The sequence below is a fragment of the Lissotriton vulgaris genome, chromosome 2_1 (genome assembly GCF_964263255.1).
Source record: "Lissotriton vulgaris chromosome 2_1, aLisVul1.2, whole genome shotgun sequence".
NCBI lineage: Eukaryota > Metazoa > Chordata > Amphibia > Caudata > Salamandridae > Lissotriton > Lissotriton vulgaris.
The window spans coordinates 92,105,033-92,119,888 of record NC_141687.1 but is presented as its reverse complement, the minus strand read 5'-3'; the positions used below and the strand labels follow the sequence as shown (position 1 = coordinate 92,119,888).

General features: G+C 46.4%; 1 protein-coding gene across 6 annotated transcripts in view; it reads left to right on the top strand.

Moving 5' to 3' along the window:
• CLUH (CLUH binding protein of NUMT mRNA) overlaps positions 1–14,856 on the top strand; it is a 440,989-nt gene that overhangs the window by 372,697 nt on the left and 53,436 nt on the right. For all 6 annotated transcript variants that reach the window (XM_086954526.1, XM_086954524.1, XM_086954527.1 and 3 more), the window contains exon 22: positions 12,326–12,447. In XM_086954526.1, the coding sequence (XP_086810652.1) occupies positions 12,326–12,447 (122 nt within the window). The remainder of the gene's footprint in view (positions 1–12,325; positions 12,448–14,856) is intronic.

The window sequence follows — 14,856 nt, the reverse complement described above, 5'->3', positions numbered from 1 at the left end:
TGCATCAGATTTAGCCTCAGTTGGAACAGGGAGACTGGCTATGTGCTATAGACCTACAAGATGCGTACTTCCATGTGCCCATTGCACACGAACACAGGAAGTTCCTGCGATTCCAAGTCGGCGCCAATCATTATCAATACACAGTACTGCCATTCGGACTGAAGTCTGCGCCAAGAGCATTCTTGAAGTGCATGGCGGTGGTAGCAGCACACCTGAGAAATAACAAGGTGTTCGTCTACCCGTACCTGGACGATTGGTTGATCAAGGCCTCCTCCTTCTCTGAAGCTCAAGCACACTTCCAGAAGACATGCGTTCTCTTGAACAAGCTGGGGTTGCACATCAACATGTCCAAGTCTGTCCCGACTCCGGTCCAGTGCATACAGTGCTTGGGAGCCTCCATCAATACGCTGTCAGCAAGCGTGTCTCCTTCGGAGGAGCGACGATTATCACTCCTTCGGAAGGCTCAGGCTCTTATGACCACTCCATCTACAACAGTGAGGATGGAATCTTCTCTACTGGGATCGATGGCCTCTTGTATCTTCCTAACGCCACACGCACGGCTGCACACGAGACCGTTGCAAGAGTGCTTGGAGGACCAGTGGGATCAGAGGAAAGTATCTTGGGACGACAAGATACGACTGTCTCTGCATGCTCTTCAGTCTCTGAAGTGGTGGTGTTCAGCGGAGAATCTCCTCAGAGGGGTTCCCTTCCACAAGGACATTCCCACTCAGACTGTCGTAACGGTTGGGGGGCGCACTCCGGAGACTTAGGAATTCAAGGAACGTGGTCCCTGATGGAGGCCACGTATCGCATCAATTTCCTGGAACTCAGAGCTGTTCACTTGGCACTGAAGGCCTTTCATCCGTCCTTTCAGACCAACTCTCTGCTTGTACAGACGGACAATACGACCACGATGTATTACCTCAACAAGCAGGGGGGTTCGAGATCACGCACTCTGTCGCAGGAGACGCAGGCGAGCTGGCACTGGCTTCTGGCCAGAGGACTGACGATAACGGCTACCCATCTGCCAGGTGTGCAGAATGTTCAGGCGGACGCACTGAGAAGACTGATTCAGAAAAAAGGTGGGGGACTCTAGACGTAGATCTGTTCGCCACCGCCGAAAACAGCAAATGCCGAGGCTTCGCCTCCAGGTACTACCAGCAGGGGACGCTGGGGAATGCCCTATGTATCAACTGGTCGAACAGCTTTCTGTACGATTTTCCATCCATTCCCCTGATTCCGGCGATGCTCATCAAGCTGGCCCGGTCCAGGGCGCGGATGATACTTATTGCCCCGGAATGGCCCAGGCAGTGGTGGTTCACGGACCTGCTTCACTGGTCTCTCCTTCCTCACATACGGCTGCCGTGCAGGCCGGACCTTCTCACGAAGTTCCGGGGGCATATGTTGCACCCCAACCTCTCGTCTTTTAGTGTGGCAGCATGGCTCCTGAGATAGTGCAATATGGCCATTTGAATCTGCCCGAAGATTGCATGGACATACTGAAGGAGTGTAAGCGACCTTTCACTCGGACTTCCAATGCTTACAAGTGGAAGAGGTTCTGTATCTGGTGCAAGTCCAAGAACTATGATCCAACGACGTGCAAGAAAGACGTCATCCTTCCTTACCTTCTACATTTGGCGCAGTCTGGCCTTAATGTTCATTCCATTAAGGTTCATCTCGCTGCATTGACTGCCTACAGGAAATGCCCTTCACAGACTTCCTTCTTCCAGATCCCTGTGATCAAAGATTCTCTGGAAGGCTTGAAGAAAGTATTTCCTCCTGTCAGGCTTCCTTCGCCTTCATGGGAGTTGCATGTGGTGCTGTCCAGGTTGATGAAGGAGACTTATGAACCTATTCATAAGGCTTCATTGCAGCACCTGTCCTGGAAGGCGGCGTTCCTCGTGGCCATTACATCGGCCCGCAGGGTGAGTGAAATTCAGGCGTTGTGTTGCCAAGAACCTTATACTGTGTTTAATTCTGCTAAGGTTGTTTTGCGTACTCACCCTAAATTTCTTCCCAAAGTTATTTCTGATTTTCATGTCAACCAGACCATAATTTTGCCTACGTTTTTTCAGAATCCTTCATCTCCAGCGGAAAGGTCTTTACATTCCCTGGATGTTAAGAGGGTGTTGAAATTTTATCTGGATAAAACCAAGGGTATTAGTAGGTCAGACCAATTGTTTATCAATTATGGATCGGTCAGGACGGGTCTTGCTATCTCTAAGCAGTCCATTTCTAGATGGATTGTGTCCTGTATACAGCTGTGTTACCAAAAAGCTAATAAGACCTTAGGGGGTAAACCTAAGGCTCATTCCACCAGGGGCAAAGCTGCCACAACAGCTTTGCTCCGTAATGTTCCAATTGCAGAAATATGCAAGGCGGCCACTTGGAAGTCAGTCCATACCTTTTCTAAGCATTACTGCCTGGACACTGATGCCAGTGCAGACGCTCAGGTTGGGCAGGCTTCGCAGCGAAATTTGTTCGCACAATAGTGGTGTTAATTCTCGTTCTCCACTGACGCTTGGTGTGGGGATGGGCTTGCCATTCTATTCACTAGATTATGACTATACACAGAGATCCCCTACTACAGAATGAGTAGTTTCTGTCCTGTAACTCCAGTTCTGTAGTAGGGGTATCTGTTATAGTCATAAGCGCCCACCCTCCTCCCCGGTAGAGAAAGATATTCATGTAAGGAATACGACAGGTCTGGCGTATTACGCCTTCAAAAAGAACTGAAAGTAAAAGGGACCTGCTGTGCATTCTGGGATACTGGGAGAAGTTCTGGAAAGTTCTCTTAAAGGCACAGTATCCTATTTAAGCCACATAATGGCAGCCTATGGGGCTTGTCTGTCCATGCCTTCCTCTCTATCATTCCAGAGGCTTTTACTGGTAGAGGCAAGTTTCTCTATGGAGGAAACTGGGCAGGCTGTGCTGTTTGTGTGTTTTTTTTGGTGGAATTTCTAGTTGAAGTACTGGACAGTGTAGCCTGTGGATATAGGCTGCATTATTTGTCTTTAAATTCTCTCTTAAGTGTCTTTGCAGTTCTGCATTTATTTGACAATGTAAGAGATTATTTTTGATTGCCGGGGTCCACGCACAAGGGCGGGACTATTCACTAGATTATGACTATAACAGAGATACCCCTACTACAGAACTGGAGTTACAGGACAGAAACTACTCCTTACTGTGCCACGTCATAGAAAAAGCCAAGTCGACTGCCGTTCCCTCCGTTGCCGTTACGCTGGACGCGGAGAAAGCGTTCGATAGGGTCTCCTGGCTCTTTCTTAAACACTGCATGTCCAACTTCAACTTAGGGAACACCTTCATAGACATGGTTATGGCTCTAGACCTCTCCCCATCCGCCCGTGTTGCCTTTCAGAACCATTTCAACTTGAGCAGGGAACCAGGCAGGGCTGCCCTCTCTCCCCAGCGCTCTTCCTCCTGGCGATGGAACCCCTCATCTCCGACATTAAAAAGAATGATAATATTAAGGGAGTTCATTTTGGAGATACTTGTGTTAAATTAGCCGCCTATGCGGATGACATCCTGGTAGTCACTGAAACCCCAGAACCTTCCATTGCAGCCTTGATGTCCACCATTGAAACGTATTCCACCCACTCGGGGTATAAACTTAATCGGGAAAAATCTGAAGTCAAACCCTTAAATATTCTAGCTACCAAAGATATGTTAAGCAACTCTGGCCTCTGCTGGGAATAGAGTTTTCAAATACCTGGGAATAGAGTTTGGAGACTCCCTTATGGAAACCCATCAGCAAAACGAGAAAACGACCTTGACTAAAATCAAAAATCAACTGGAAGGATGGTCCCTCGCTTCATCACTTGGTGGGTTAGAGTTGAGACCATCAAGATGATGATCTCACCTCTGGTGAATTATCTTATTACCATGCTACCACTATCTCTTACCCAAGATTTCCATCACAAACTGGACAATGCACTCACCACCTTCCTATGGAAAGGGAAAAAAGCACGGATCAGCGTTAAAAAATTACGCCTGGACAAGTCAATAGGAGGGGTTAACCTCCCGGACTTTAGACGATACGAAACCGCTTTCTTGGCAAAGCAAGGCTCCCACTGGCTAGCCCCCACAGCGGACTACACTCCTGTCTGGCTGGAGGTCGAACAAGCTATCCTAGGAGGCATCGCCCCTGCTGCTGCCCTCTCAACCAATTTGAACATACTAACCTATTTGAAAAAAAAATTCCGAAATATGAAAGCAGCCCTTCTTAAAATCGATAAATTTATCGAACACAGCATTCGTCGCTCGGGATGGGAGTCCTTATGGCATAATCGATCAGTACTTCATAAGGGCAAGCCACTGTACAATCCACACTGGATAAAAAAAGGCATCCTCTTCCCACACCAACTATTCAAAGGGTCATACTCTATCCTTTTTAAAGACCATCTAACCACTTACAATCTCAAACCAATAGAGTTTTACACCTTTTTAAACATAAAGGCAGCAATCACTAGAGCAAAGTTTTCACTTTCACCTCCATCTCTACCATTGTACCTCTCTAGATTAAACAACATAGGCCGCCAGGTGTCCTCACTATACAGACTCCTACGCCCCCAACATTCCAACCTAACCACACCGCTCACGCAGTTCTGGTCCTCACTTTCCTCTGTGCCGATTTCGGAGGCTGATTGGGTCAATATCTGGGAATCCTGTATGCGTCACAAAGTTAGCCCTACTTTATCCCAGACCAAATTTTGGCTCCTTCATAAAGCCTTTTGGACACTGGCGCATCTCTATGATCATAACATAAGCCCAGACGCCTTTTGCTGGAACTGAAAATGGGCAGAAGGTGACTTAGCTCACCTCATTCTCAATTGCGATTGTGTGGTCCCCTTTTGGGACAAGATCTTCGAGTTCATTAGTAGAGTCTTCCCCATCACTCCGTCCAGAGAGCTGCCCTATCTGGTCTTCGGCTTTTTACAAGATCCCTCCCTTAGTGCCAATGACAGGGCACTACTAGATCTTCTGCTCATAGCTGCGGTCAAAGTAGTCCTAAACAACTGGAAGGATACCGGCAAAGCAAACTTTGCCTGCTGGCTCAATTGGGTAATTAACCTCCGACGAGCTGATAACATAGCGCTCCAGCAGTCACCATTGCCCCCCCCCCCCCCCCCCTAAGAGAAGGACGTGGTCTACCCTTGACAGTTATTTTACCACCCATAACCCGCCTTAGATACCTATACCCCCCCTTCCCCCCCCCCCCCACTACACAATCAAACTGAGCTGACACTGCAGGGTTTTGTGAGCTTGACGCTATTCTACTAGCTTTGTGGAATCTGTGAACCTGAGCTCCAATCTCATGACATTGTTGATACTACTGTATACTGCCGTTATTCACTTTTGTGTTGTATTATTTCATATTCAATTGCTGAAGATAGTTACATGTGCCTCCATGGTTGCCATCCAAATGTGCATGTGAACTAAGCCCTGACTCCTTCAGACCTGCTCCTATGCCGGCTTCACACATGTATCATTCTGAATTATTATGTATTATTTTTTTCTACTCTACTGTAATGTATTATTTATTTTATTGTTTGATACTGAAACTCCCAATAAAATATTTTGAAATGAAAGAGTCCTTGCACTCTGTGCCCCTTGTAGCCTTTAAAATTAGTATTGAGAAAGTGATCGCTCCTCGTAGGTAAATATTGTAAATATCATGGTACTGCTTGTCATATGAGTGTTAATACTAGACTTATAAACAAGATATATTCATATTGCCCACGTTAATGGTATGCAGTTTGGAGGCCTTGAAATTTGATCTTGTGACGTGCAGATCCAAAGATATTACAGCAGCACCGTTTAACTCCCCAAGCAATTATCAATTTCTACTGTACTATAACAAATAGTTATTATCTTGCATCTGACCATTATCTAATATTCACAATATATTCCCATCACTTTTTTTGCATTTTTTTCATAGTTTGCTTACTACTGTGAAATGGATGATGTGTGTTATGAGAGGGTATGCACATGGGTGGTACTTGCCTCTTTCCCTGCTGCTTTCGAATTACAGTTTTATCTTTTGGATTGTACTCGCTGCACTAGTACTAACCTAGATTGGAGTAATATCTTTAGTAAAACATATCTTTTTTGTGAGAAGTTGGCCTGATATATGATGCTCAGTAATTCTAGTGATCACCTTGTATCAATCCAAACAACCCTTATGGTGATTGGTTGTAAGTCAACCTTATAGACCAGCTATCCTAATGGTAGCATGGACAAAGCAGTCTTAGGCTAAACGCTTTTGGCATGTGAAGCCAGCTGTTTTACCACATATAACCCCTTGAATACCAAGTGAAAGGACACCACACAGGTTGTTATGAAAATAAACAAGATATTTATTAACTAACAAACACCTCTGAACTCTTTATAAGATCAGAGGGCTAAGCACATGACAAGACTCTTAAGAAAAATACGTTAAGTTGCACAAGTTACAATGTTGCCCTAGGGGCGCAACAAACCATATACTAAACAAGTGGTATAAGGAAGTCGATAGAAGGAATGGAACTGTCCAGAGGCTGGAGGATCGCTGGGACTACACTATCCTAACTTCAGGTAAGTAATAGGAGACCCACGGAACGTGTGTGCAGAGTGTGAACTCACACACGAGATGCGTAACAACGTCTATGGACAGTACAGTTCAAGAAAAAGGTGAGTACGGACAATCCTGACTAGTTAGGACTAAAACGACTGTGGAACTGGACACTAGGAGAGTCAATCTACCCTTGAGCACCGAAATGCTCTTGTTACCTCACCCACGGGCTGCGGGTGCATAGGTGCGAAGTCGTGTCTGGTTTCTGCGTTGAAGTCTATGGAGCCTGAAAGAAAAGATGCTGCAGGCGACCAGGAGGAAGATGTCCGGTGTGATCCAAGGGTGGATCAGAGATGCTGAAGACCTGAAAGCAGAGGGGACAATGTTCAAAGTCACTAGCGAGTGACTGGAGTGAAACCAGGAAGGAACCAGATGCTGTTGTCTCGATCAGGTGAAGAGTGGACGCTTGACTCTGCAGCCACGTGGACCAGGTGGTGTCTTCGACGACCAGGATGGAAGCACGAGCTGTCCCACACAGGCTCTCGCTGTCGGCGGTGTTGGTTCCAGATTCGGCGTCAACAGGCCTTGGCAAAGGCAACCCACACGGTAAGTGGAAAAGACGTCTGGTGCGGACCAGGAGGGTCCGGGGTGCTTTTTCTTAGCAGTGCAGCAAGGACCAGTCTGGAGCAACCAGACCAGCAGCGTTGATGTCGTCTATCGTCGTCTAGGAGGCCACTAGCCAGCCGGCAAGTGACCAGACAACGCGTCGAGCAGCAAACAGGCAGAAGGGCCCCACGCAGATCTCGTAGATGCTGGAGGGCTGGTCTTCGGTGCAGGAGCTGCTCGGGGCTGGGGCTTCTCAATCCCCAAAGCACTTCGTTGAGGTTACCTTAGAAGTCGTGCTGGAAGCAAAGTGCAGTTTCTCCAAGATGGCCGGTCCCACGTGTCTCATCTCACTCGCGGATCTCAGCTGTGCTGCAGATGTGAGTTGAGGTCGGAGAGGTCTGGTAATCCGGGTCTCGTCGGACTTTGATGTCTGGATCCTCGAGGGAAGACGACAAAGTGAAGCCGCTGGACGCTTGATGGTGCCTGCTTGTGCAGGGTGGACACTCCTTGCCCACAAGGGAGATTTCTTCAGTCTTCTGTGTAGAAAGTCGAAGTCCAGAGTTTCTTCTTGTAGAATTTCAGTTCAGGAATAATCTAATTTGGAATGGGACCAGCTCCTACCTTTATTCTCCTAAAGGGGGCTGTACTATCACGAGGTCCCTCCTATGGGTCGGACCAGGAAGGGGGGTGGTTACACCCCCTATCCTTTGTCCGGTCTTGTGCCAGAGCTGGGGCTGGAGAGCCCCAGGAACTGATTCGGACCGGTGTATGCACAGGGACACCTTGTGTGCCCCAGGCCTGTCTCATTCCTTTCAGCCCTGCCCTACCTAATACACAAAATCCTGTCTGGGGTGGTGCTAGCACCTCCCAAGGCAGGAAACCCTTTGTTCAAGCCTCCTTTGCTGGAAGGACTCCCAGCAGCAGGAGGTCAGACTTGTGTCTGTGGTGGCAGCATCCATTTTGTGATGCTGAGGCTCGAGTTAACTTTAACCGGGGTTCACAGTTAGGTACATGTCGTGTCCCTCTAGAAGGGTGGAATGCTACCGCCGTCGCCAGAATTGGCGAGGGGGTAGTATTCCAATTCGTATGACACCTTACTCGACATGTTTTGATAATGCTATGCCAAAGTTAGCAATAACCGCGAGGTTATAATGCACTTAAGAGTATATGGTATAGCCTTATCATGGAAACAGCTAAAGGACTTGGTTCCGAAAGCTGTAGACAGGCTCAGCTCATGCCAGAGCACTATCTCACATAAATCCAAGCACTCTGCCTCCAGGATTGTTAAGGCCTGCCATAGGAGTGACTTATAGGAGTATATGTGTCCATTTTAGGTTTAGATATAGGTATACTATATCTTAAGCAAAGGGTGATTACACCACCTTGCCCCAGCTGATTGATCATCCAGTTGTGTCAGATGTGGATGGCCAGCCAGGGGTGGCATAATACATGCTGCAGCCCCTGGTAGGCCTTCGGTTCACTTATGCCCTGGGTACCTATTGTACACTGTACAATGACTTACAAGAGTGACCCAATACCAATTGGTAAATGCACCTAAGGTACATGGATGTCACTTTAGAGAGAGAACAGCTAGGCTGTGGGTCTGATTAGCAGGCCCACAGCCAGAGAAAGTCGTAAACCAGTGAAGCAAAAAGCAAAAATCTGGGGTGACCATAGGATTGCAGACCCTACTCTCCTACATAACCCCTCTCCCCTCCCCCCCCCCACCCCCCAACTTAGGGACATTAACCTAACCTTGACCAGGTGAGTCTTCTTGTTCTAAGTGGAAGTACCTGGAGAGACCATCTGAATTGCCATGGTCAGTCCCTGGTTTGTGCTCCACTGTAAAGTCCATCCCCTGTAGGGAAATGGACCACCTAAGAAGTTTGGGGTTTTCACCCTTCATCTGATTTAGCCACAAGAGGGGCTTATGGTCGGTCTGAATCTTGAAGTGAGTTCCAAACAAGTATGGCCTCAACTTCTTCAGGGCCCAAACCACAGCAAAGGTCTCCCTCTCAATAGCTGACCAACGTTTCTCTCTAGGGGGTCAGCCTTCTACTTATAAAAGCAATGGGCTGGTCATGACCATCAATATTCAGTTGAGATAGAACAGCTCCCACACCCAACTCAGAAGCATCTGTTTGAACAATGAAAGGTTTGGAGTAGTCTGGACTCTTGAGAATAGGTGCAGTGCACATGGCCTGCTTTAGGTCATCGAATGCCTTTTGACCGCTAACTGTCCACTGAACTTTCTTTGGCATTTTCTTACTTGTCAGGTCATTTAGAGGGGTCACAATTGTCCCATAATTTCTGACAAATTTCCTAAAGTAACCAGACAGGCCCAAGAAAGCTCTGACCTGTGTCTGGGTGGTTGGAGGAGCCCAGTCCTTTATGGCCTGTATCTTGCTCTCCAAAGGTTGAACCTGGCCTCCACCTACAAGGTGGCCCAGGTATGCAATTTGACTCTGCCCTATCTGGCACTTGGTGGCCTTGATAGTGAGGCCTGCCTTTTGCAGGGCCTCCAAAACCTCCCTCAGGTGGATCAGGTGATCCTCCCAGGTGGAGCTAAAGACAGCAATATCATCTAGATATGCTGCACAGAAGTCATCCAGCCCAGTGAGAACTTGGTTCACCAACCTTTGAAAAGGGGCAGGTGCATTTTTCAAACCAAAGGGCATCACTACAAACTGGTAATGACCTCCTGGGGTGAAAAATGCTGTAGCATCCTCAGCTAACCTGATTTGCCAATAACCAGCTGTCAGGTCAAATGTACTCAAGAATTTGGCAGAAGCCAATTTATCAATGAGTTCACCAATGGGCATCTGTCTTAGTGACAGCATTGAGACCGCTGTAGTCTACACAAAACCTCATCTCTCTCTTACCATCCTGGGTGTGAGGTTTTGGCACTACAACTACAGGACTAGCCCACGGGCTCTCTGAGGGTTCAATGACTCCCAATTCCAACATCTTTTGTACTTCTTTCTTTATGCAGTCCCTGATGTGGTCAGGTTGCTTGTAGATTTTACTCTTTATAGGCAGACTGTCACCATTGTCCACCTCACGGGTGCACCAGTTTGTCTGACTGGGTGTCAGAGAGAACAATTGTCTAAAGGACTGAATAACTTGTTTGCAGTCCTTTTGCTGATGTTCAGAGAGGCTGTCAGAAAAGACGACACCATCTACTCACCCATCATCAGGGTTCTGAGTGAGCAGGTCTGGGAGAGGGTCACTCTCTTCCTCCTGTCCATCATCTGTGGCCATGAGCAAGCCCATGTCCTCCCTGTCAACAAATGCCTTGAGCCTGTTCACATGAAGTACTCTGTGAGGGCTCCTGGGAGTTCCAAAGTCCACCAGGTAGGTGACCTCTCCCTTCTGTTCAATGATGGTATGGGGTCCAGACCATTTGTCTTGGAGAGCTGCTGGGGCCACTGGCTCCAACACCCACACCTTCTGGCCTGGGTGATACACTGTCAGGACAGCCTTTTGGTCATGCCAAGCTTTTCGAAGTTCTTGGCTGGCCTCCAGGTTTTTAGGTGCCTTCTCCATGTACTCTGCCATCTTGGAGCGGAGACCAAGTACATAATCCACTATGTCAAGTTTAGGCTTTTTGAGAGGTAACTCCCATCCTTCCCTCACAAGACATAGGGGTCCTCTTACAGGATGCCCAAACAGAAGCTCAAAAAGGCTGTAGCCAACCCCCTTCTGTGGGACCTCTCTGTAAGCAAACAGAAGGCAGGGTAAAAGGATGTCCCATCTTCTCCTAAGCTTTTCAGGTAACCCTTTTATCATCCCTTTTAGGGTCTTGTTGAATCTCTCCACAAGCGCATTGCACTGTGGGTGATAGGGTGTGGTGAATTTTGTAATTGACACCACACTCCTTCCACATTGCAGTCAAGTATCCTGACATAAAGTTTGCACCTCTGTCAGAGACAACCTCCTTAGGAAACCCCACTCTAGTAAAAACTGCAAGTAGGGCCCTGGCCACAACAGGAGCTGTAGTGGTCCTAAGGGGAATAGCTTCTGGGTACCATGTGGCATGATCCACTATCACCAGTATAAATCTGTGCCCAGATGCTGTTGGGGGGTCCATTGGGCCAACAATGTCAATCCCCACTATTTCAAAGGGTACCCCCACCACAGGTAGTGGTGTAAGGGGGGGCCTTTGTTGTGCCACCTGATTTGCCACTGGCTTGACAGGTGACACATGAGCGACAAAACTCCAGGGTCCACAGTTAAGTACATGTTGTGTCCCTGTAGAAGGGTGGAATGCTACCCCCGTCGCCAGAATTGGCGAGGGGGTAGTATTCCAATTCGTATGACAACTTACTCGACATGTTTTGATAATGCTATGCCAAAGTTAGCAATAACCGCGAGGTTATAATGCACTTAAGAGTATATGGTATAGCGTTATCATGGAAACAGCTAAAGGACTTGGTTCCGAAAGCTGTAGACCGGCTCAGCGCATGCCAGAGCACTATCTCACATAATTCCAAGCACTCTGCCTCCAGGATTGTTAAGGCCTGCCATAGGAGTGACTTATAGGAGTATGTGTGTTAATTTTAGGTTTAGATATAGGTATACTATATATAAAGCAAAGGGTGAGTACACCACCTTGCCCCAGCTGATTGATCAGTCAGTTGTGTCAGATGTGGATGGCCAGCCAGGGGTGGCATAATACATGCTGCAGCCCCTGGTAGGCCTTGGGTTCACTTATGCCCTGGGTACCTATGGTACACTGTACAAGGACTTACAAGAGTGACCCAATACCAATTGGTAAATGCACCTAAGGTACATGGATGTCAATTTAGAGAGAGAACAGCTAGGCTGTGGGTCTGATTAGCAGGCCCAGAGCCAGGGAAAGTCGTAAACCAGTGAAGCAAAAAGCAAAAATCTGGGGTGACCATAGCATTGCAGACCCTACTCTCCTACATTTTTGCAATTGTATTCACCACTAGCAAGTTAATTGCTGCCTGATGTTACCCTACAATTCCCTTGTGGATTTCGTTGCGATTAACCTGGTTATTTTGAAACTTGTGTGTCAATCACTTGATAATAAATGAGTCTCTTTAGCATAAAAAATAAATGAGTGATACCCCTGTTATGCTTCTATTTCAATTGATTTTGACTGTATACTGTTCTCTCCTCCAGAGCAACATTGGACTGGTTCTTCATGGAGTTATGGAGTATGATTTATCCCTGCGCTTCTTAGAAAATGCCTTGACCATCAATTCCAAGTACCATGGAGCAAAGTCTCTGAAGGTTGCACTTAGGTAAGATCGAATTCTGCTGTATGTGCACATGTGTGATGTTATTTGCTTTTGGCGTTCGGTGCCTAAAATCCAAGCGTGTACTAACTTCCATTATACTTGCCATAACTTCGGAGCACACACGCAGCCCTTGCGCATTGCTAAATCAATTGGGCTTTCACTTTTGCAACGCAATTTATTATTCAGGAATTACACCTCACCTTCATACTGCGGTACTGGGTGACTTGAACAGGGATGTTTTAAGATTTTTTTTCCTCTGTATGAGAAACCGTGAATGACTCTTTATCACTAAACGTAAACTCTAGGTGCAAGTCTGCCTAAAACCGTTGTGAGTTAGAAGGGCAACTGGTTCAGTCCCACTCATCAGATTAAGTCATAAAGATGCATCTTTATAAGAGGTAGATACGTTTTCCACGCAATAGTTCAGATCAAACTTGTAATTGAGAGAATTGAAAACAGCATCATGAAAGCTAACAGAACTGAGAGAGATTATGGATGAACTCCGTGTTCTCATCTGTAGAGAGTGAATTTCTCCTGTATGTAGAATGGTAGGTATTATTCACATTTTGGGAACTGTAAATATTTCATTTTACCACTGGTCTTTGCTGCCAGCCAGAACACATATTCTGACCGTTGATGATTCTTCTATAGTTGACTCTTAGTTAAACAGTTGAATTTTATACCAATTGTAATTTCTGTTTATGATATTTGTACTATGTCAAGGTACACTGTGTTCCTTAATGCACAGCAGAAAGTCTTAGTGACTTTCCATTGTGGTGAATTGGTTAATGAGGTCAGGGTAAGAGATGGGGCCTATAGGCATGACGTTTTTACCTATCTGATAGAGACTTCTAGTTGCAGATTCCTTACAGTAGAAGTATCTGCAGGTGTCTGATTGGATCCAGAATTTTTTCATATGCATTACCCCTGCACTCTGGTAGATGGCGTCATCCACACTGGAAGTGGCCTATGGGCACCACCCCAGTGTACTGATGACAGTTCTTTTCTTTCTGCGCCAGTTAGCGCAGATCCCGAGAGAGATACCCCTAGTAATTTTTGACTCCCATTTTCTGACTTTTTATTGAAGTCTTTTTTGAGATCTTCTCCTGGTGTGGCAGAATGATTTTCAACAAGGAAAGCTATCTTCAAGCCCCAAGGCCCAGTACACCCAGCGCCACAAGTGTTCTTTCTGCGCTGGCCTACGCCAATGTGAAAGGGCAGGAAGGTACCTTATTTATGAAATCAGGTGCATTCTTGTCCTTTCCCTCCCATGTTGGCACACAAATTGCTGCCTAGCGCCAACATAGGCAGGATGGTTTTTGTGCAGGAAGGGGCACCTTCCTGCCCAAAAGCAACACTGAGAGGGGGTTTCCTCTTTCCATGTGTGCTGCAGAATGCAGCACACATGGAAAGAGGAAATAACGAGAAGAAATGAAAACATTTCTCCTCGTTATGCCTGCTTTGGGGAGGTGTAAGATTTTGGCTCGGCCCCAGGTTCAAATGGTTTTGTAAATCTGCGGCAGCGTCAAAATCCATGGGCGTTGTGTGGGAACACCCACCGCAACGCCTATGGAATGCATACTTGACATAGAGTAAGGCAACACAGCTACTTGAGCTGTTTTGTCTTACTCTATCTCTATGAGGGCATTCAAAGCCATGCAGGGTGACTTTGCCTCGCCTCAAAGATATGATTGAGATGCTTGTGCTGCTGCAGCTTCAAACAAAACTGACTCTAGCAGTGCAAGCCTCTCATAAATCAGCCCCAAAATATTTTGTTTGTTTTTTTAGCTCTTGCACCATCAGGTAGCTACGTATCAAATAATGGGTAGCTTAAATGCAAAATACATATTAAAAGTTGTTACTCAGTGGGAAATGCACTATATAGTACATTATAAAACCTCTATTATATAATGCACTGCATACGTCTGTGTGTAACCAGAGAGCCACAGATTAAATTTGGTTATAGCAGTAGAAAATAGTGACTTGTGTATTGCTATTTTAGTGCTATTACAGGAAGCACTGTGAATGTATTACACACATTATAAAATAGACTGCTACGAAATGTGCAAAGAGTTTTAGGATAAAATGGAGCTTCCAAAATGTAGATTTGTGTAATATCAGACCATAAATAATACATTTTTTTGCATACCTGTCCCTTCAACACCTCCTCAGGGGTACTAAGCACTATGTAAATACAGTTTTCATTAAAAGCACACACTTCAAAAGCCCAGTTGCTAACCACAACACAAAAAAAACACATCTTTGCCATCACAATGCTTGAAGTGATTTGAGCGATTAAAGCCAGAACCACCCCCAAGCATCGTTTTTATTTGCAGATTAACTCCTACCGTACATTTGCATTTCATTCAGGCAAGCAGGCACTCTGGCATGGAGGCTTATGTGAAGGATTGT